This window comes from Nicotiana tabacum, chromosome 6 (genome assembly GCF_000715075.1).
Source record: "Nicotiana tabacum cultivar K326 chromosome 6, ASM71507v2, whole genome shotgun sequence".
Taxonomy (NCBI): domain Eukaryota; kingdom Viridiplantae; phylum Streptophyta; class Magnoliopsida; order Solanales; family Solanaceae; genus Nicotiana; species Nicotiana tabacum.
This window is the reverse complement of record NC_134085.1, coordinates 189,619,904-189,640,226: the sequence shown is the minus strand read 5'-3', so window position 1 is coordinate 189,640,226 and position 20,323 is coordinate 189,619,904. Positions and strand designations below refer to the sequence as shown.

At 36.8% G+C, this 20,323-nt stretch overlaps 1 protein-coding gene across 2 annotated transcripts; it reads left to right on the top strand.

The window, feature by feature from the left end:
- The first annotated feature begins 15,561 nt into the window (after window positions 1-15,561).
- Window positions 15,562-19,407, top strand: LOC142182181 (uncharacterized protein At1g51745-like). 2 transcript variants are annotated; one of them, XM_075256206.1, is made up of 3 exons: window positions 15,570-16,701; window positions 17,824-18,048; window positions 18,151-19,407. In XM_075256206.1, the coding sequence occupies exons 1-3, from the start codon at window positions 15,636-15,638 to the stop codon at window positions 18,984-18,986; spliced, it is 2,127 nt and encodes a 708-aa protein (XP_075112307.1). In that variant the 5' UTR covers window positions 15,570-15,635; the 3' UTR covers window positions 18,987-19,407. The 2 variants fall into 2 exon arrangements, with proteins under 2 accessions (XP_075112306.1, XP_075112307.1); XM_075256205.1 differs by having other exon boundaries at window positions 15,562-16,701; window positions 17,824-19,407.
- The last annotated feature ends 916 nt before the right edge of the window (window positions 19,408-20,323 follow it).

The window sequence follows — 20,323 nt, the reverse complement described above, 5'->3', positions numbered from 1 at the left end:
TCGGGTGACGCTGTTTTATCAAGACATAGCCGAATATTCCCGAAGGGGACGCCGGAAGGCTAACTTTGCATAAACAGCCACTTTTGGGTCATATTTAAGATTTGGTCCAGTTGACCCACACAGCCTTAAAAATCTTCGTCCCCGAGACGTTGAAAGGCCGTGTTTGCAATATTGAGTTTTCTAATTTGAAAAACGATAAAAAGAGTCATAAATAAGTCAGGTGATGTTGTTATGTCATAAATAGCCGAATGTTCCCGAAAGGAACGCCGGAAGGCTGACTTTGCATAAACAGCCACTTTTGGGTCATGTTTAGGATTTTTGGTCTAGTTGACCCACACAACCCTATAAATCTTCGTCCCCGAGGCGCTGAAGGGCCGTGTTTGCAACACCAGTTTTTATTATAATTTTAAAAGAGAAAAAAAAAACAAAGAGTCGGCGGTCAGGTGAATACCGTTTGAATTTTGTCATAATAAGCCGAGCCAGCTTCGGTCGCGCCTTAAACCGTTCTTGCCGAAATAGCCTTAGAGTATCTTTCAGTTGTCGAAAGGTTATTTTCATAAAAGAATGGACAAGTTGGTGAAGTGTCATAAAATAATCCTCCCCAGCCTCAAAATTCATGTGAGAATTGGAAGGGGCCACATTTGCAAAAATAGTCATTTGGTTGCATTTGATAAACGGGGAAAGGAAGCTGGCCGTTTGTTTTTGAGTTTGTAAATCTTTTGATTAGAATATGCGGGTTGTTTGATTTTCAAGTTTGTAGGTCATCTTTAAACCTTTGAAACCCAGTTTGTTTTAATATGAAAATTAAAAAAAAAATGTTGAGTATTGTTTATCTTTATTGGTCCGAACTACGCAAGGTCTGATTCATGCGGGGTCATGATACGTAGGCAATCTCCATAAGATTCGACCACCACTGAAAAAGAAAAAAAAGGGAAGAAAGAAAAATAAAGGAAAGCGCAAGTGCATCGCATCTCTGATAGAATGGTTTAACTGCTTAGGTGCAATGCATCTCTAATATATGATTATCTGTCAAATGCCCTGACACTAATGTGATGGCTTCCCTTTGCTGTGTTCATATATAGAAAAGTGGTTGGTTGTGGTAACTCCTCCCTGCAAAGCAAATGACACAGAACCTCAGAACAGGATGGGTCGGTACTGATGACCGACAACAATTGGTCGAACAGAACAACGGGTTGGTAGAAGAAGTGAAAATGCTGAGACAACATGTGGCAGACATGTATCAGGCATGGATAACTGGGAAAGCACCACCCCCACCACCGCCAAGCTTTTCAAACTCTGGCATTACCCATCCCCATACTCTCCATCTCAGCCCACTTATGACAGCTTTCCTAGCTACCCGAGTAGCTCCATCACTCGTCCACGCTACTCCCTTCCCCAATGCTACTTCTCTCCACGAGATTCCCAAAGACGGGCTTCACTTTCCAAATACCCAGCTCCACAGAAGGCCTATCCACCCTCACAAGCCTACCAGAAGCCCCCTGGATTAGGTTTCCGGCCCAATCAAGCATTTAGGAACGAAAGGTTGCTGAAACGAGGAAAGGCTCTCACCCCTATCGGAGTATCTTATGCAAGTCTATTTGAAAGGATAAAGCATGCTGGCTCTATTGAGCCACTCCCCGCATGTACTCCAAATCCACTTGCAAGGAGCTTTGATCCGGCAGCGCGATGCGCCTACCACTCCAATGTCATAGGGCACAACATTGAGAGCTGTCATAGTTGGAGAAGGGAAGTAGAGAAAATGATCCAAGAAGGGCGGATTGTGATTAATAACAGTGACATGGTGCACTCGAGCCCCCTTGAGAACTTGCCAATGGATGTTGATGATATTGAAGCTGGTAATGGTCTTGGCAGTATCGATGCAAAGCTCAGTGGCTAAGATGCCAGTCTTGATAAAGTGGAAGGACGCTCTGTTCCTTGGTTAACAAGAGAGAAGCTTGTGGTGGCTTATTTTGATGACATTTATGTTGTTCGGATTATTAGGGTTATAAGTCGGATATTGTCTTGTCCAGTTTGTTTTAGGATTTTGTTCTGGATTGTTTTGTTTGTTTTGTTATTTAAACCATTTCACCGGTAGTCTAATACAAAATCCGGTCTTTCTTTATTTCCAGTCATCTCTTTGTTTGGTCCTTTTATCATTTTTGTTCAGTGCCGATTCTAGTGACATGACATGCGCACACAGTTTGGGCCCAACCTTAAAAGTTAATCGTAAAACCCTGGAAAGGCGATCAGACCATTTAAAGGAAATAAGAACGGTTTGGGATTATTTGAAGCCCGAGTCATGTGGAATTGGGGCAAGTTAAACACAAAGAAAACCGTTAAAATCAAGATTCTCCAAATTGGCGTGAGGGTCATTCATGATAATGAGAGTGTCGCCCAACGATGTTTTAGAAATAACAAAGGGAAAAGCAAATGTTTAACATAATTGTCAAGCCCAGCACCGTCGGAAGAGACTATAAATCTATTGTTTGTTGTGTTGTTTGCATTTGGCATGTTTTGAAGACTGGAATGACGAAGGCATTTTGTTCTGCTACCTAAATACTTTATCCTTCGTTACCCCTTTTGAGCCTTACTTATTTTTCTTTCATACCCCTCGTTCGGAATCAGTAAAAAAAACGACTAGAAAACGCGAGCATGGCATGAAAACATGAAGAAAAAAAAAGAAAGAAAAAAAAAGAAGAAAAGAAAACAACAAAACGAAAAAGAAAAGAAAAGAAAAATGATAACAAAAAAAAAGAAAGTCAAATGAAAAAAGAGTAATTGGGAACTACGTTTGACCTGATTCCTCAAAGAGGATACGTAGGCGCTTCACTGCTCGGTCATAGGGTGCTTAATGGCCACAATGGTCATAGTGTACATGGTGTAATAAAAATAAGTAAATAATCCCCAAGCAAGAAACTGGGTCAAGGGTTGCGTTTGTTGTAAACAAATATGATTTCGGAGGTTGTAATTTTGAACCCCAAATTTGATTTGTTTTTTAGCCTTTAATACCCTTTCTTTCTAGCCTGTCCAAAAACCCACATTACGGTCCAAAGAAAGACCTTCTGACCAGTCTGCAAAAGATGCCAAGTCAGACAAATGAGAGTCTTACCGGCGAACATAACATTCTGTTCCACAACAGAAAGGACTCTAATCTCCAACAGAGAGAGTCATACTGGCAACACTCCAAATCCCCAACTGGAAAGTGATACAAATGAGAGAGTCTTATCGGTGAAAATCTTCACGGACACCATAAGGCGATGAAAGCTGAGAGAAATACCAAAATGAGAGAGACTTGATAGTGAAAACCCTTCGGGCACTACAAGTCGAATAAGATTAAGAATCAGATGGGGAATTGCCAATTGAAGGTCTTGAAAGATGATTGATGGCAGAGGATAGGCCACATGTGCATGTCATGACCATTAGAGTCGGTGTCTGCGTTTGATAGGTTTTTATTTATAGTTTCTTTTGTTAAAGAGTCATCCTTTTCCTTTGTCTTTATTCTGTTCCTTTTCATCTTTTCCTTTCATTGAAAAACTCCCCAATAGAGTCTGTCTGGTCAAAACAAGTGTGAATTGACTTCAAAATATGCCATCAGCTTTCCAATTATGCAAGATAAGATCTGACTAGTACATCCAAGTGGTATAGTCAGCGAGGAACAAACGCGAGGCCAGTGTCAAAAAAAGATATCCCCAGCAAAAGGGAATTGACAAAAGGATTGACAAGTGTCAAGAGGGATACCCTTGCCGAAATCAAAGGTTATAAACCTCAAGGCCAAGGCCCGTTGAACAAAGCAAGGAGAGCAGTGAGCATGATTTGGGGAAATTCATACTAGACTAAAAGGTCGGGGAAATGCCAGTTTCCGAGCTATGCCACAAAAGAAGAGGGATATCCCCAGCAGAAAGGGATTATCCCCAGCAAATAATATCATCCCCAACAAGTTGTGGAGCGCAGAGCAAGGAAGGAGAAAAGGAAAAGCCATCCCAGTAGGAGTATCACAACCAACCACCACGTTTTAAACTAACAAATTTTGTTTGATTTGAAACAGGTAAAGGAAATGGCATTGATGACAGAAATGCATGCCATAAGGGAGACTGTCAAACTGGGGCAGAAAATTTTCCTTTCATTTGGAAAATTTTCTGGAAGTCAGGTACCCATTCGAGGAAGAATAAAGATAGCACCAGTCTCAAGGGAAGTGGTATTTGAACCAGTGTTGCCCCAACATAATAAGTTTAAATGGAGGAAGTATTCCCCAGCAGACAGAATAAAGGGATGACACTTGTGCTCAGAAAAGCAAAAAGCCATTATCATCCCCAGCAGCTTCCAGAAGAATGAAGCATCGACTTGAAGGGATAAAATTCCCCAGTAGCGTTATCCTCAACAACGTTATCCCGAGAAGATAACACTTTTATCCCCAGCAGTGTTGAAAAAAAAAAGGAAAAAAAAAGAAAAAAAAGGGAGACTTCCCTAGTAGTATTATCCCCAGCAATCAGGCATCCACCTGGAGAACAAGGAAGAGCAGTTGGAGTATTAGCAATCAGGCGTCCACCTGGAGAACAAGGAAGAGCAGTTGAAGTATCAGCAATCAGGAGCCCGCCTGGAGAATAAGGGAATACAATGGAAGTATCAGCAATCAGGAGCCCACCTGGAGAATAAGGAAATACAATTCAAATTTTAAGTAATCAGGAGCCCCCCCTGAAAAATATAACGGTGATTTGTTGGTTGAAGTTGGGAGCCCGCCCATATAACAGAGGAATACATTCAGTCTTGTCATTTTTTTAAAAAAAAAAAAAGAAAAAAAGAAAAGGGGGAAGTAGTTTGCAGAGGAATGAAACATCATACTCAAAAGGAAGTAATTTTGGAAGGAGTAAGATAACATATTTACTCAGGAGAGTTATCCACAGCAGTGTTATCCCCAGTGGATCATCGAGATGTAGAAGCATCCTCGACAGAGTTTCGGGCAACCCAGAGTGGGTAAGGAAGAAAAGGAAAAGTCATCCCCAGCAAAATAATCCCCAGCAGTTTCGAGGGAAGACAACACAGGTAAGTAAATAATTCAGGAAGAAGGAAATGGTTCACGCATAGGAGACGCACTTCCTAAGTGAAGATTTCATTAATAGGAGACGCATTTCCTCCTAAGTTTAGTTTTACCCATAGGAGAGGCATTTCCTCCTAAGATTAGTTTCACCCATAGGAGATGCATTTCCTCCTACGTTTACTTTTACCCATAGGAGACACATTTCCTCCTTAGTTTAGTTTTACCCATAGGAGAGGCATTTCCTCCTAAGATTAGTTTCACCCATAGGAGATGCATTTCCTCCTACGTTTACTTTTACCCATAGGAGACGCATTTCCTCCTTAGTTTAGTTTTACCCATAGGAGAGGCATTTCCTCCTTAGTTTAGTTTTACCCATAGGAGAGGCATTTCCTCCTAAGTTTAGTTTCACCCATAGGAGAGGCATTTCCTCCTAAGTTTACTTTTACCTATAGGAGACGCATTTCCTCCTAAGTTTACTTTGACTCATAGGAGACGCATTTCCTCTTAAGTTTACTTTGACGCCTGAAGAAAGGAAAGGCGTTTTTAAAAGTTGTTGAAATCTTGCCAACTTAAAGAAAGGAATGGCGATGTATTGGTTGAAGTCAGGAGCCCGCCTGAAGAGAGGAATGACGATTATTTTCAAAGTTGTTGTTGAAGTCAGGAGCCCGCCTGAAGAGAGGAAAGGCATTTTTAAAAGTTGTTGAAATCTTGCCAACCTAAAGAAAGGAATGGCGATGTATTGGTTGAAGTCAGGAGCCCGCCTGAAGAAAGGAATGGCGATTATTTTCAAAGTTGTTGTTGAAGTCAGGAGCCCGCCTGAAGAGAGGAAAGGCGTTTTAAAAAGTTGTTGAAATCTTGCCAACCTAAAGAAAGGAATGGCGATGTATTGGTTGAAGTCAGGAGTCCGCCTGAAGAACGGAGACATACAGTTTAAATTTTAAAGGTCAGGAGTCCGCCTGGAGAATAAAGATATTCATTTCAAATTTAGCAGTCAGGAGTCCGCATGGAGAACAGAGACGTATTTTTCAAGTTTGACGTCAGGAGTCCGCCTGGAGAACAGAGACGTATTTTTCAAGTTTGACGTCAGGAGTCCGCCTGGAGAACAGAGATGTATTTTTCAAGTTTGACGTCAGGAGTCCGCCTGAAGAACGGAGACATACAGTTTAAATTTTAAAAGTCAGGAGTCCGCCTGGAGAATAGAGACATTCATTTCAAATTTAGCAATCAGGAGTCCGCCTGGAGAACAGAGACGTACTTTTCAAGTTTGACGTCAGGAGTCCGCCTGAAGAACGGAGACATACAGCTTAAATTTTAAAAGTCAGGAGTCCGCCTGGAGAACAGAGACATACTTTTCAAGTTTGATGTAAGGAGTCCGCCTGAAGAACAGAGACACATAGTTTAAATTTTAAAAGTCAGAAGTCTGCCTGGAGAATAGAGATATTACATTTCAGGAGTTGAAGTTGGGAGCCCGCCCATAGAACAGAGGCATACATTTCAGTCTTTTCATTTCAAGCATTGAAGTTGGGAGCCCGCCCAGATAATAGAGGCATATATTTCAGTCTTTACATTCCAAGCGTTGAAGTTGGGAGCCCGCCCAGATAGCAGAGGCATACATTCAGTCTTTTTATTTCAAGTGTTGAAGTTGGGAGCCCGCCCATAGAACAGAGGAATACATTTCAGTCTTTATATTTCAAGCGTTGAAGTTGGGAGCCCGCCCAGATAACAGAGGCATACATTTCAGTCTTTTCATTTCAAGTGTTGAAGTTGGGAGCCCGCCCATATAACAGAGGAACACATTCAACATTAATTTTCAAGTATTAAAGTTGGGAGCCCGCCCATCGAACAGAGGCATACATTTCAAGATCAAGTCACAGGACAATAAAACAGAGGGTTACAACAGGAATCCCCAACAGAAAACAATAAAAATCCCCAGCATCAGGAAGCAGAAGGTTGCAATAAGAGGTCCCAGCAAAAACTCAAGTGCATGTGTCGAAAGGAAGAAAAGCATCGGAAGAAAAGCACCGGAAAAAATGCAAGCAGACAAGAAAGCAAGGCAACAAGAAAAATTGCAGTATAGCCTAGCTTCTTGTTTTCTTTTAAGCAAGGTGTAACAAGGAGATCGGTAAGCAGTAGTAATAGCATGCAACAACAGTAACAATGCAGTCCAACGGTAGTCCCAGCTACCAAAAATTTCTCGAACTACATTGACCTGATTCTTGTTTAGCCCAGGATATGTAGGAAACCTTTGAAGCAAAGGTTCGGTCAAATCTTTTTCAAAAAATGCTTCAACGGAGTACTCGGATAGGCAAAAATCGCTCGCTTTATCTTTGCACGAAAACCCTTCGTGTCTCCGGGCAAAGAGGGGCAGCTGTAAGCACGTGATTTTTGCCCAATATGAGAATTACTCCCCAAAAATTCAAAAATAAAATAATTTTCCTTGGTGTGCAATTTTGTGATATTTTGTGATATTTTGAATAATTATTTGTATTTGTCTGTGCATGTTTATTTGCTAAATTAATAAAAAATACAAAAATATATCGCATTTTGTATGTAGGATTTAATTCTATAATTTGTTAGTAATTAAGTTTGTTTACAAAAAAATAAAAATTTACAAAAATAGGCATCGTTTGCATTTTTAGCATTTAATGTCCAAATATACAATTTTATGCTTAATTATTACTTAATTGTGCGTTAATTGTTATTGGAAGTTAATTTGCGCTTTTATAACTTAATTTAGTTCTTAATAATAATTTAAGTATTTTTATAATTTAGTTTTAGAGAAATAAAAAGAAGAAAAGAGAGCGAAAATATAAAGAAAGTCGGAATTGGGCCTCTTCTTCGATTTCAAGCCACAGGCCCAAAAAATGGCCCAATCTTCCCAAACGACCCAGTCCATTTCAAACCGGGTCAACCCGGTCCATAACCCAACACCCCCTATCTTGCATTTCAAAAAAAAAAACAAAGCAAAACAAAACAAAACAAAAAAAAGAAAAGGAAGAAAACCCTAAAAAATCCCTCTCTCTCATCCCCCCCCCCCCCTTCTCTTTCTCTCTTTTCTTCTTCTTCTTCAAGCATCCAAACACCCCATCCATGGCTGCCCTTCCCCCACCTCTTCTCCTTCACATACACACACACAACCACGGCAACACAACACACACACACCCGCCGCCCGTGTTTCTTCTTCTTCTTCAAGATCGCGAGTGTTTCTTCTTCTTCAAGTTCACGTTGATCGTTGCTTCTTCTTCTTCCTCACTTCATGATGCTGCGTGACTGCTTCGTCCAGCATCTACTGCTGCTCACGTTTTGCATTGTTTCTGCCCCGTCCGGCATCGCTTTCACGGTTGTCTGCTACCTCTCCTTCAAGCTCTTCGTTTGTCCGTTCGTGATCGTCTTCGGCGTCAAATGATTTTGGTGCGATATTTGTTTCCGGGCAGATTTGTTGCCGTTCAAGTTCGTCATTGTTTCGATCCGGTTAGTGGGTTTTTGAGTTTCATTTTTTGCCCGTAATTTGTTTGATATTTTTCGGATCCAAAATCGATAAATGATTCAATTCTTGTTTTGTTTGTTCATCATTGAAATAATTTTTTTTTAGTTTGTTTATATGTTTGGTTGGTTTAATTTTCAGATTCAAATGAAAATTTAATTAATTGATTTTCAGTTTATTTCATGTTAATTTAATTTTTGCAAAAAAAAAAGGAATTGTTAGTTTAGGTTTAATATTGTTAGATTTAGTTTAAATCGCTTGAATCCGTTGTTTGTTTAATATAGATTTCATTCATGATCATGTATCTTTGTTATATTTTTTTTGTTGGATTTAATTAAGAAAGATTAATTGATTATTTGAAGATTAGTGATTTGAATATGTTTATTTGTTTTGTTTAAGTTCAATTCGAAATTTGAATAAAGTTTGTTATTGTGGTTGAATCTTTTCATTCATGTTCATACTTTATTTGATTGATCTTGAATCCGAAATTTGTATAGTTTGATTTTCTTATTTCTTGTTTATCATTTGTGATTATTTCTTGAATTGGTCTCATAATCTTGTTTAAAGTTTAATATAAGAATTGTTTGTTGTAATGTTGTTAGAGTTGATTTTAAGTTCAATATTATTGAATTTAAGAATCTAAATATACTTGTTTGATTGTTGTTGTTTAAATCCGAAAAATAGGTTTGTTGTTGCTAAAAATATTGTTCAATCAAATTTTAGTTGTTCTTGGTTGTTCAATTTGTGTTCATGTGATTTGTTGTTGAAATGTTGTTAAAATCATGTTCATGTGATATTGTTGTTATGATGTTCATCCGTGTTCATATTGTTGTTTGAACATTGTTAGAAATTGATCATATTGTCTATATTTTGGTTAAGTTTGATTAATTGATGTGTTATAGCTGATGGGTAGTTTGGTAAATTTGTAATACGTTCAGGGGTAGTTTGGTAATTTCAGTAAGGTCGGAAGGGGTAGTTTAGGAATTGTACATTTTGTAATTGTTTATTTGAAGCATGGGGGACAAAATGAAATGGGGTGGGTTGTGATATGATTATTTAATATAAAGGGGGGACAAGATTTAATTTAAAAGGGAATCTTGCATTATTTTAAATGAAGCATGGGGGACAAAATGAAATGGGGTGGTGTGATATGTTTATTTAATGTAATGGGGATGAGTGGAAAGATAATGGGTTGGGTAGAGAAAAGTATGAATTTTAATTAATTGAAAGGTTTATGGGATGGGTTATATATGTGAGGTCTTGAAATCAAAAAATATAGACAGGGGGATAGAGAAAAAATACACAGATACGAGAGAGAGAGAGAGAAACAAATCTGAAAATAAGAGAGAGAAAATGGCTGAACATTTAATAGATAGAAAATTCCGAAAAATATTTAAGCTTTCAAAATAAAAAAAAACTAAAAAAATATTCTGCTTTCTTTTGTTGTTTGAAATCAGAATTAATTGTTGTTTCATCAAAGCTGGAAGATTTTGTTTTTTTTTGGATTACTACTCCACTGGTTTGTTACTGTTGCTGGGCTATGGTTGCTGTGTTGTACTGATTTTACTGCTGCTGCTGATTCTCATATTCATTTTCTTTTGCTTCCAATATCATGTACACAACTGAAAAGCTGGTTATTGTAATCCGAAATATGAAGCATGAATACATATGAAGAATGAAAATTTGAAGTTTTAATTTCGTTTTTTTTCTTTGTTTCTTTTGTTGATTGTATTTAAGCTATTTCATGAATTACTAAATAATAGCTGGAATAAGAAATAATATCATAAGTTAGTCTGTAATAAATCAGTTCGGCAAAACAGGTTAATTCACTAGCTATGAAGGCTTCAAGATTGTAGGTTGATCATGAACAAGTAGCTAAATTTAGTTAAAACATGAATTTAAATTAAACATTGTAAATTAGGCATTAAGGCATGACTTGAGCTTAAGCAAGATTAGAAGAACATTTAAGTCTAATAAACTTTCTAATAAGCTTTAGTAATTATGGTTAAATCTAGTTTCAAATGATTGTGAATAATTAATCTCAATAATTTTTTTTTAAAAAATAACAATGCTGAGTTTTAATCTAGCTATATTTGTTTATTTTGAATATTAGTTGTTGAATTTTTATTTTATTTAAAATTTCGAAATTAAGAGTAAAATTCCTTTTTTTCATCAATATTTGTATTAACCAAGCAATTAGCATGTCATGTTTTCTTAAAATTATAAAAGCTAGTAATTAATTAGGATTTTTCTTTCTTTATTTTAGAGACTAATTTTTATAGAAAAAATGTAGTCGCTTTAAGATTTGTCCATTTAAAATAAATGAGATGAGCCTCGCTTAATGAAATGTATAGATTTCGGGGCCCTCAATAAATGTACAGTTAATTGCTTAGAATTAGGGAGGAGCCGTTTTAGCAAATTTTACGGCCCTACCCAAAATAATGACACGCTAGTCGCTCTAGGCGCATATTTAATAATGTTATTTCCTTAAATACGGGTGTGCATTTATGTAACCCAAATCTAAATCTCAACGGAGTCGAAATGTGTCGATAACCACGGGTGCAATTGATTGCGACGTGATTTGAAATACGTTTTCACAATGTTGCAATTTTTCGTAAAATAATAACAATAAATAAAAAGAATAATAAAAGCGGCTAAGGGATAAAATTTGCACATAAGTTTATAATACGTATTATATTAGATAATCAAGCCGAATATAACAGTTAAGCGACCGTGCTAGAACCACGGAACTCGGGAATGCCTAACACCTTCTCCCGGGTTAACAGAATTCCTTATTCGGATTTCTGGTGCGCAGACTGTAATACAGAGTCATTCTTTTCCTCGATTCGGGATTAAAATAGGTGACTTGGGACACCCTAAATCTCCCAAGTGGCGACTCTGAAATAAAGAAATAAATCTCGTTTCGACTGTCCTTTAATTGGAAAAAACTCCTGTACCCCCGCGAGGGCGGAAAAAGGAGGTGTGACACACGACCAATGACATATTCATGTAACCACACAATAATATTTATTCTCTTTATTTTACTCAAACCTCCCTTAGAGGTGAGTTGTGTGATATTCATATAATCATGAATTGCATGTCTTTATTCATTGCTTTTATCACATATTGCCACATTCAACTTTAGGAATGAGTTTGCATTCTCAATGCTTATCACACGTCACATTCTCTTCAAGGAATGAATCATAATCAGCGACATGCTTTATTATTTTCATACCAATTTGATGGTAAGCATTGCCTTCACATTCACTACAAGAATGGAGCAAATCAAGTGGGACAATTTTTATGTCTTTTCATGAAAAATTTATTATTTTTCTTTAGTCATCATTATATCATCAATATGGTACATTGGGACTCAAACCCAATGTCTTACCAATATAAAGGCATGTTAGGCCATAATAAATTGGGACTCAAACCCAACTCTTATCATTATGGAGCATCAGGACTTGATCCCGATGTCTTATCCTCAATTAATGGCATAATAGGCTAAACAATATTGAGATTCATTCTCAAGCCTTAATTTCAATCACATGCCAAGAAAGTTATACACAACTAATTTGCAACTTAGCAAATTAAATTTGCTTTCTTAAATAAGTGTACAAATCTCAAATCAGCGTAAAGCTTTATTAATTATTTGTAGCATCTATATGAAATACAATTGTTTGTAGTCAGAATATTTCTTCTAAATTCTATTAGAGTTTAAAAGGATCATAAAATCATTGTCTTAATATTTATTGAGTCTCTCTAAAAAATATTGTTGTTTTCGGGGTATACCCTACCTATTGGATTTGATTTAACGCCATGACTTTCATTCACTCAATTCAACCAAACAATTAGTGAATAAATTTATCAAAAGTACATCATATAAGTAACAACACATATATAGTACTAAATACATAAATTCAGCATTTATATTACCTGAAAAGTGACATTATATGTAACAACTTACCAGTTGTAGCTTGTGCATCATTCATATAAAATACTTAAAAATGGTAAATCAGTAGCAAACATCAAGTAGGTCATGGATACTCAAAAATACCTCTTCTAGTAGTCATACTAATCATTGTTTGTTTTCAAATGATACGACCATAAATTATGAAGTATACTTTCTCAATAGTTGGTTTGTTTTCCAAACTTCAAAGAAGTAATTAATCAACCTAGATAAAGATGTGAAGTATTTCTTGTTTTCTTCAAGATGATTTATGCTTTTAATCAGTATGACCAATTTTATTTTATTTTTTATTCCTTTTTTTTGGTACTATATGCAAGTGTAAAAATCCAAAAGGAAAAAAAAATATTCATCCAAGTAAAAGAAAATGTTAAAAGCGGCAGGACAGATTGAAGATAGTTAACACATAAATATGCATAAGACAATTTATATAAAATATCCTTGGTTACCATGACATGCATCATATCAACAATTAACTGCTACTATGATTTTAACATATAGAACTTCGAAAATTTTATTCCATTCATGTGATATAAAAGATGTAATATTAATATGTGCTTATGCAATACAGGTGTAGTACGAAGTTGTGTGCATATAAGATTTTAAAGGAATGACAAGTATAAGATAATCATACCTTCTTACATTTCATTACTTACCATATGTAGTTTCTCTTTACATTTAACCATGTGATGATATGTATGACTTCTAATTGTAATCTTTCTGGATGTAGGAAATTTTTTGTAGATATATATATATATATATATATATATATATATATATATATATATATATAGACAATTGGTTAGAGACTCGTGCTGATAACGTGTTATGAAATAAAAGCAATTTCGTAAAGCATGAACAAGAAATAAAAGCAATTTAGTAAAGCATGAACAAGAAATAAAAGCAACTTAGTAAAACATGAACAAATGAGTTTATTTAGTAAGTATATAATACTATTTTGATATTTTCTGTTTATGTTTTATTGTCTAGTGAGTCGTATTTATTTTGCCATGAATTGAACTAAGGTATTTGTTTCAGAATGGTTCTTTTAAATGTTGCATTTAGTTTTTGACATCTCGTATATTTATATTTGTGCTCATGTCTTTGAAGCATTTGTGCTGGAATCAGAGTGTTTAGTGCACATTTATTTTTAAATTAACCAATGTAGATGATGACTTAAAATATATGTTGGTGGTTATAAAATTAAATAAAGTATGATGATTAGGATATCCACGAGCAAATTACATTTATATATTTATTCCCCGAAAGCCGTGTCGTTAACTCTTTTTTTTTAATTGGTTATATTGTCTTTGTGGAAAAAGAATTTCATGAGCTTAAATAATAAATTTTGTAATTTCAATTTTTCAAATCGTAGACTAGGCCAGCTATGGCCTATGAAGCCAAATCATAAACAAAAGAGCAGGAATAATAGTGATAGTTTAAATTATTGTCAGTGTATAATTTGGCTTTGGAGTTCATTTATAATCAGTGTAAAACGTATTTAAATTACAGCGTATCTTAACTGGTTATGTTAGGTTATTTACTATATTTTCTAGGTTAAAATCAAACTAGGTTTACTATGGGGAATTTCATGTTATATAGGCTTGACATGATGATGTAAAGAAATTATACACATAATGCACGGAACATAAAGATGTTATAACTTGAATAATATCATTATGTGAGATATTCACATCGTCTATATATATTGCAAATCTCCCATAATGCTTTCCACCTATAATAGAACTAAGCTAACGAACCTAATTACCATGTCGTGAAACAAGAAATTGTGGGAACTACTTCTGACAATTAAAATATGAAACCTACAGAATAACTTACGGTTAGGTCTTACTGATTCTTGTGGAGAGGCGTTCAGACTTTTGGAATGTTAGGTAACTCCATCTGCTTCTATTACTTAATGTTTTAGTATTTCAATTTAGCTTTCTTATGGTACTTTCTTTGCTGTGAACTGGTCTATACTGCTTGTGCCATTTATGTGGTACGTACAACAGTTTTTGGCTTTGAAAAGTTTAATGTAAACCGTGCGATCTAGGTTTTCAGGTGTTTATTGGCTATTGTCAAGTAACAATGTTGATTCTTGACTTTTGCTAGTGTTGTAAGCGTTTTGTCATATCTGTATGTGACGTGCAGGATCTTATTTGGCAATATGGGGAATCTTCCTTATTTTTTTGATGAAGTAATGAGTTTTATAGAAAAAGGCATCAAGAAGATGCAAGAAGTACAAGAGAGAGGGAAAGAGTAAGCTTTGATACCCAAAAAAAGAAAAGAAAAAATACTAGGCTAAAGCAAAACAACAACAACAACAATAACGACCCAGTATAATCTCACAAGTGGGGTCTGGGGAGGGTAATATGTACGCAGACCTTACCCCTACCCCGAAGGGTAGAGAGACTGTTTCCAGGAGACCCTCGGCTCAAAAAAGCAATAGGAGATGATATATTAGTGCCATAAAAATGCGTAAAGGGGATCTACAGGGGATAAACACTGCCAACTAAATAACCAAAGGAGACATCTAGACTTAAGTGTGTGTGTTTGAGTTGATATCCCATCAAAACATCTGTGATTCTTGTCCAGACACCCCAAAAGATACAAGCAGGGATCATCTTTTTCAAAAGAAAAGAATATGGGGAAGTTTTGAGCAGGAGGTGCTTCCCGGTCTTTCCTCTCTGACGGCTTTATCAACTTTCCAACCAGACTAGCATTCATATGGGGAGTCTTCCTTCTATTGGTAAAAGTTGAGTTATCAAGATAGCTAAGATTACTATATGTTCCCTAATTGCGGTTCTACCTCAGTAAGAAGTCATTCAGAGCCATTTTACTCCTGATTGTTTCTGTTGCAGAATCCAGTTCTACATGTTCCTCGCAAATTAAAACTGGTTCAAGTGGCTCAAAGTTCTTGTTGGATACTAAAAGCATCTTAGTCCTTTTTGTAGTTGCACCCGTTTTTCCCGGTTACGGAGACATTACTTTCCTTGCTAATTATTGGGCTGCCAAGAAAAGTTGACATTAGTTTCCTTGCTATCTTTTAACCTGCTAATACTTCCGCAGTTCAGATATATGGTGTTCCTTTTCACTCATGTGTTTTACTTTCTCTTATAGCAGTATTTGTCATCTTTGTTTTCTTTTGTATGGACTTGTTTTTTTCTTTCTCGTTCCATTTTTGCCCTCCCTTTTTAAGGAGTGTACCAACTGTGGAAGTGAATATTTTCCTTTTCCTTTTTCCTCGATTCTTGATAAAAAGGTCTAGTAATTGCTGCTGTTTCAGGGACTGGTATAATCTTGAAAAATCTAAACGGGTGAAAGCCTTTCGTTGTGGGGAGTATGATGAATGTATTGAGAAAGCTAAGGCTGCTGCTGCTAACTCTTCAAGAAAGGCTGTCAAATATGCTCGAAGAGAGGATGCCATTATTCATGCTCTAGAGATTGAAAATGCTCGTCTCGGGAAAGACCATCCAAATTTTTTCTCAAGAATAGATAAAGAAGATGGAGAGCATCATACCATGGAAGACTCACATACTTCATCTAATCCTCATGAAGATGGTAAGGATTTAGATGAGGAACTCACTAGTTCAGAAGATAATTCAAATTCTGCTCAAGAATTATCTCAATCTGGTGTATCATTTGAGGCGCCAAATCATGTAATTGCTTCTAATGAGCAACCTGTGTGTGGGAGACGGAGGAGAACACCAAATGACTCAGAGGATGATGGAACTGAGGGAAGTAAGCGCATGAAAGGACTTGATGACCTGGGGATGGGTGTGGTGTCATCTCTGAAAAGGAAGAGATCTCAGGTGGCACATGTTCATGATTTTTTAAAGAGAAAGAACCGTCGCCGACCCTTGACAAAGGTTTTGGAGAGTACAGCAATGGTGTCTGTTCCTATAATGTGTGAACAACTTCCTAGTCCAACTGGCTCTACTCTCGCAGGGGTGTCTGAAAGCAAAGTTCATGGGTTACAATCTATAGAGTCAGGGAAAAGTTCCCCGGCTGTACTCAATAACGACACAGATAATATCTCAGTTACTTGTGGGAATGGGAAACCATTGAATGTATTTGGCTACGCTCATGATTCTTCCCTTGTTAAATGCAAACAGAAAGAGAGTGAAATTTCCAGCATTTTGGGGTTGTCTGAGAATGGCTCTTCTGACAGGTTGTTTGATGTGCCTTTAGTTACAGAAGAGAAGCATTCTGCAGGTATTCATGTGCAGTAGCAGAAATTTCTTTGCATTGTACTGTTTAAAATTTCATTGGAGTAGCAGTGTTATCAAAGGCTCATTTGAGGTCCGCTTAGCACTTAGTTAAAGCTAGGTTGTCCATTTGGCAAGCTTAGGTGGTGCTATAGTGTAGGCGTGAAGGTTCTAAGACGTGTGCCTCGATTCCAATGGGTCTGTCTTTAAGTGGACGATACTAAACAATAAATATATTTGTCAACTGATACATTAATTGTTAAAAAACGAGGTTTAGAACCATGGAATCTTAGGGTGGATAACGTCTGTGCATACTGCATAATATGGTTTAGAAGGTTTATATGCAATAGGATTTCCCTTCCCTTTGGTTATGGAAGACCCAAAACTAATGTGCTCCAGGTCTCATGGAAGCCCCATTGGCCTTTGTTCTTTGGCATAAGACACGACTTAGTTTAAGTGATTTGAAGTGGTAGATTTTGGGTGTGGTAGTTTTGGTGAATCATTCCTCTTAACTTCGCAGTTGGTTTGCATTATAAGAGTTTTAACTTAGAGTGGGACTCTCTCATACTTCCAGTTTTCTTCTCTACTTCATGTTGGGGTTTGTGGCTGAGTTCGGCAGATTAATTAGTAGAAGCACCCATTTCTGTCTCATGTTTTCTCATGACACTCTAATGTGTTATATACAAAACCTGATACACCAGCCTCCGCACGTCTTGGACTTCTTAGATCTCACTCTAGAAAAATTTCTAAACTCTCATTGTCGAACTTGGATTAAGAACTTATCTTCTAATGCAACTGTTCCCAAAAAAAATATTTTTTTCTTTTGATTTGTATTGAGGATACCTTTTCAGTGGGAGAACTTGTCATGACACTTCTTTGTACGTGAATTTGTTTTCAATTTCTTCTCTTATCAACGTTATGGGTTTCTAGTAGCTTTTTCACCAATGATTTCTGAAGTTATGTTAAAAAAGCTTTTCTTCCGCTGTTTATTGTTCCTTTTTCCGGTTTTTTATTTCTGATTTAACATGGTTGCTCTTCTGCTGTCTGATCTATCTATGTCTGCCTTTTCCCCATTGGATTGTTGTTCTTGTTATTTGTGTATGCTGATGTTCTTTATTTCTCCACACAGGCTTGTCTCCTATAATGTCTTGTACATCTCAGAAGGCTAAAGGTGGTGTTGGGGCACAGCCTAGCCAGGGCAGCCAAGTTGAAGCTATGTCGTTTGGGAGTGAGGAGCTTGATGACTCAGACTCTACTAGTTCTGGTAGTGACGATTTCCAATGTTTTAGCCAGAGGATGGAGAAAGGAACTTCAAAGTGGCAGTTGAAAGGAAAGAGGAATTCGAGGCAGACAAGTAAGATTACAAAGAAAGATTCTGTAAAACACAGAGACTTAAAAGATGAATCAAATGTATATTTGACTGCTATGGATCTTGATGCATTCCCTCTTTCTCCAGGTCGTAAAGTTGGTTGCTATAATACTGGCGGTTCCCATGCTTCAGAGAGTTTGACATATCGTTTAAAGTCGAAATCAGCAACAACTACGCCTCAGTCCGAAACAAGATCCATAGTGGATGAGTTGCGAGGTTGGGGCAGGAATGTTTCTCTCAGAGAGGCTCGTATGAAGGGGCCAACAGCTGAGCTGCTAGCTCCCCAGAGGTTGCTACCCTATCGCCAGTCTCGATATACAGTTAACCCCAAGTATGAGTCATCAGATTTTTCTCTTAGGCACCACATAGCTGATTCTTCACTGTATGATGTTAATCTTGAGGTCAAAGCCAGCTATCGTCCACAGCATGTTCCATATATTTCTCTAATGAGCAAATTGAATGGTCAGCCTATCATAGGTCACCCTCTCACAGTTGAAGTCTTGGATGATGGCTTTTGTGATAATCTGCTAGTCAGTGGATCTGAGTGCTATAGCAGCAGCTATGACTTGGATGAGGATCACAGTGAGAACAACTCAGCTTTGCAAGGTGCGGATATGGATTATGAATCCAAGCCAAGTTTGGCGGCCAGGATATCGACTAGGCATCACATGGTGCAACCTCGTGGTTCACCAACTAAGTCACCCAAGACGAGGAAAAACGGCCTCCTTTCAAAGAAGATTAGAAAATTGTCTTCCTTAACTGGTTCTCACCAACAAAATAAAGAGAAGAAACCTGTAGTAGAGAAGCTTAAAGGCCCTGCAGTAGCTTGTGTCCCCCTGAAAATAGTGTTCAGTAGGATAAATGAAGCATTAAATAGCTCAGTACGACCTGCCCACCGTTCTATTATACCAAGCATCGGTTGAATGATGCTCCATTGACCGGAAAGGCCAGAGTAGTGAACTATGAGGATTTGTTCTGTAGGAATTCTGATTTTTAGCAGCCCAGTCTGGGTTCTCGAGTTGAATCTTTTTTGTACAATAACAGGGTGTGATCACCGTTGTGGAAAATGTGGTGCTGGGGGAACTCTGCTGATTGGTTGCTTTGTCTGGTGTATATAATGTAACGTTAGGTGAGGTGTAAAAATGGTGGTCTGATTAGGATTGGTTCAATTTTTCGACTTTGATTTAGAGGGTTAATAACTTTATGCTTTTTATATTTATGGTACAGATTGCACTGGCTACTTCAGTGCATCATTTAAAATCTCTTCCCCGTCTATCTATTTTGTATTTTGAGACGTTGAGAACTGAGCCTCATTTTTGAGAATGAAATCCTAGTTTTGAGATCCTAGTTTGATGTAGAACGAGGAATTTCAAGCGTTGGGGAAGGGACATTCTCATTGCAAGAAGCAATGTCACTTCTATGTGGTGAGATGGTGGCACGTTATGTCATCTGTATGTAGATTGCAACACTTGGAATTCAGTTTTGGATCAACTGGAACTTCTTTAAATTTATGTGAATTTACTTATGTCGCTAGATTGCGTGTGATAATGTTAGTAATGTGTAGCTACATTGCAATTGCAAAGGAGAAATGCGTATGGTTTTGAGAACCAGGTTTTGTAGTTGCAATTTCACGATGATATTAGACTAGTTTTCTTCTCTTTGGCAGTAAAAACTAGAAACTCTAATGGGGTCATTTATGATAAATTTGCTTGTAAGTGTTCAAAAGCACTTTTACATTTTTTTTTTTTTGGCTTTAAAGTACTTTTAGCAATATCTTAGAGTTTATATAGATAACCTTTTATCCCCCTAGACATCCAAAATTGGATAAGGAGGGGCACAATTGTTTTAGTTCGCTATACCAAACAAAATAAAGTAAATTATTGATTCACACTTTCAAACAAATTAAAAGGAATTAAAAATAATAAATTTATATTAGACTCTCTTTAATAGGCATGACAACTGTTACATATACAATTCCTCCTCCTACCTTTTTTTTTTTAAAATTAATATAAAATAATTAAAGAATTTGTCATCATAAATGACCGTATGTTTGGACTAAATTAATTTCTCTCGAGAGCGTTTATACGTGAAAGAAAAAATGAAAAAGATAGAGCAAAGATCACTTCTAGCCCGCGATCAAAATTATTTATATATAGTAATCGCAAAAATGTATAAAATTTACTATATATTTTACATATATAGCGGCTATATATTGTCATTTTTACAAGGAGAAAATGGGCCATTTCCGTAAATTCAAATG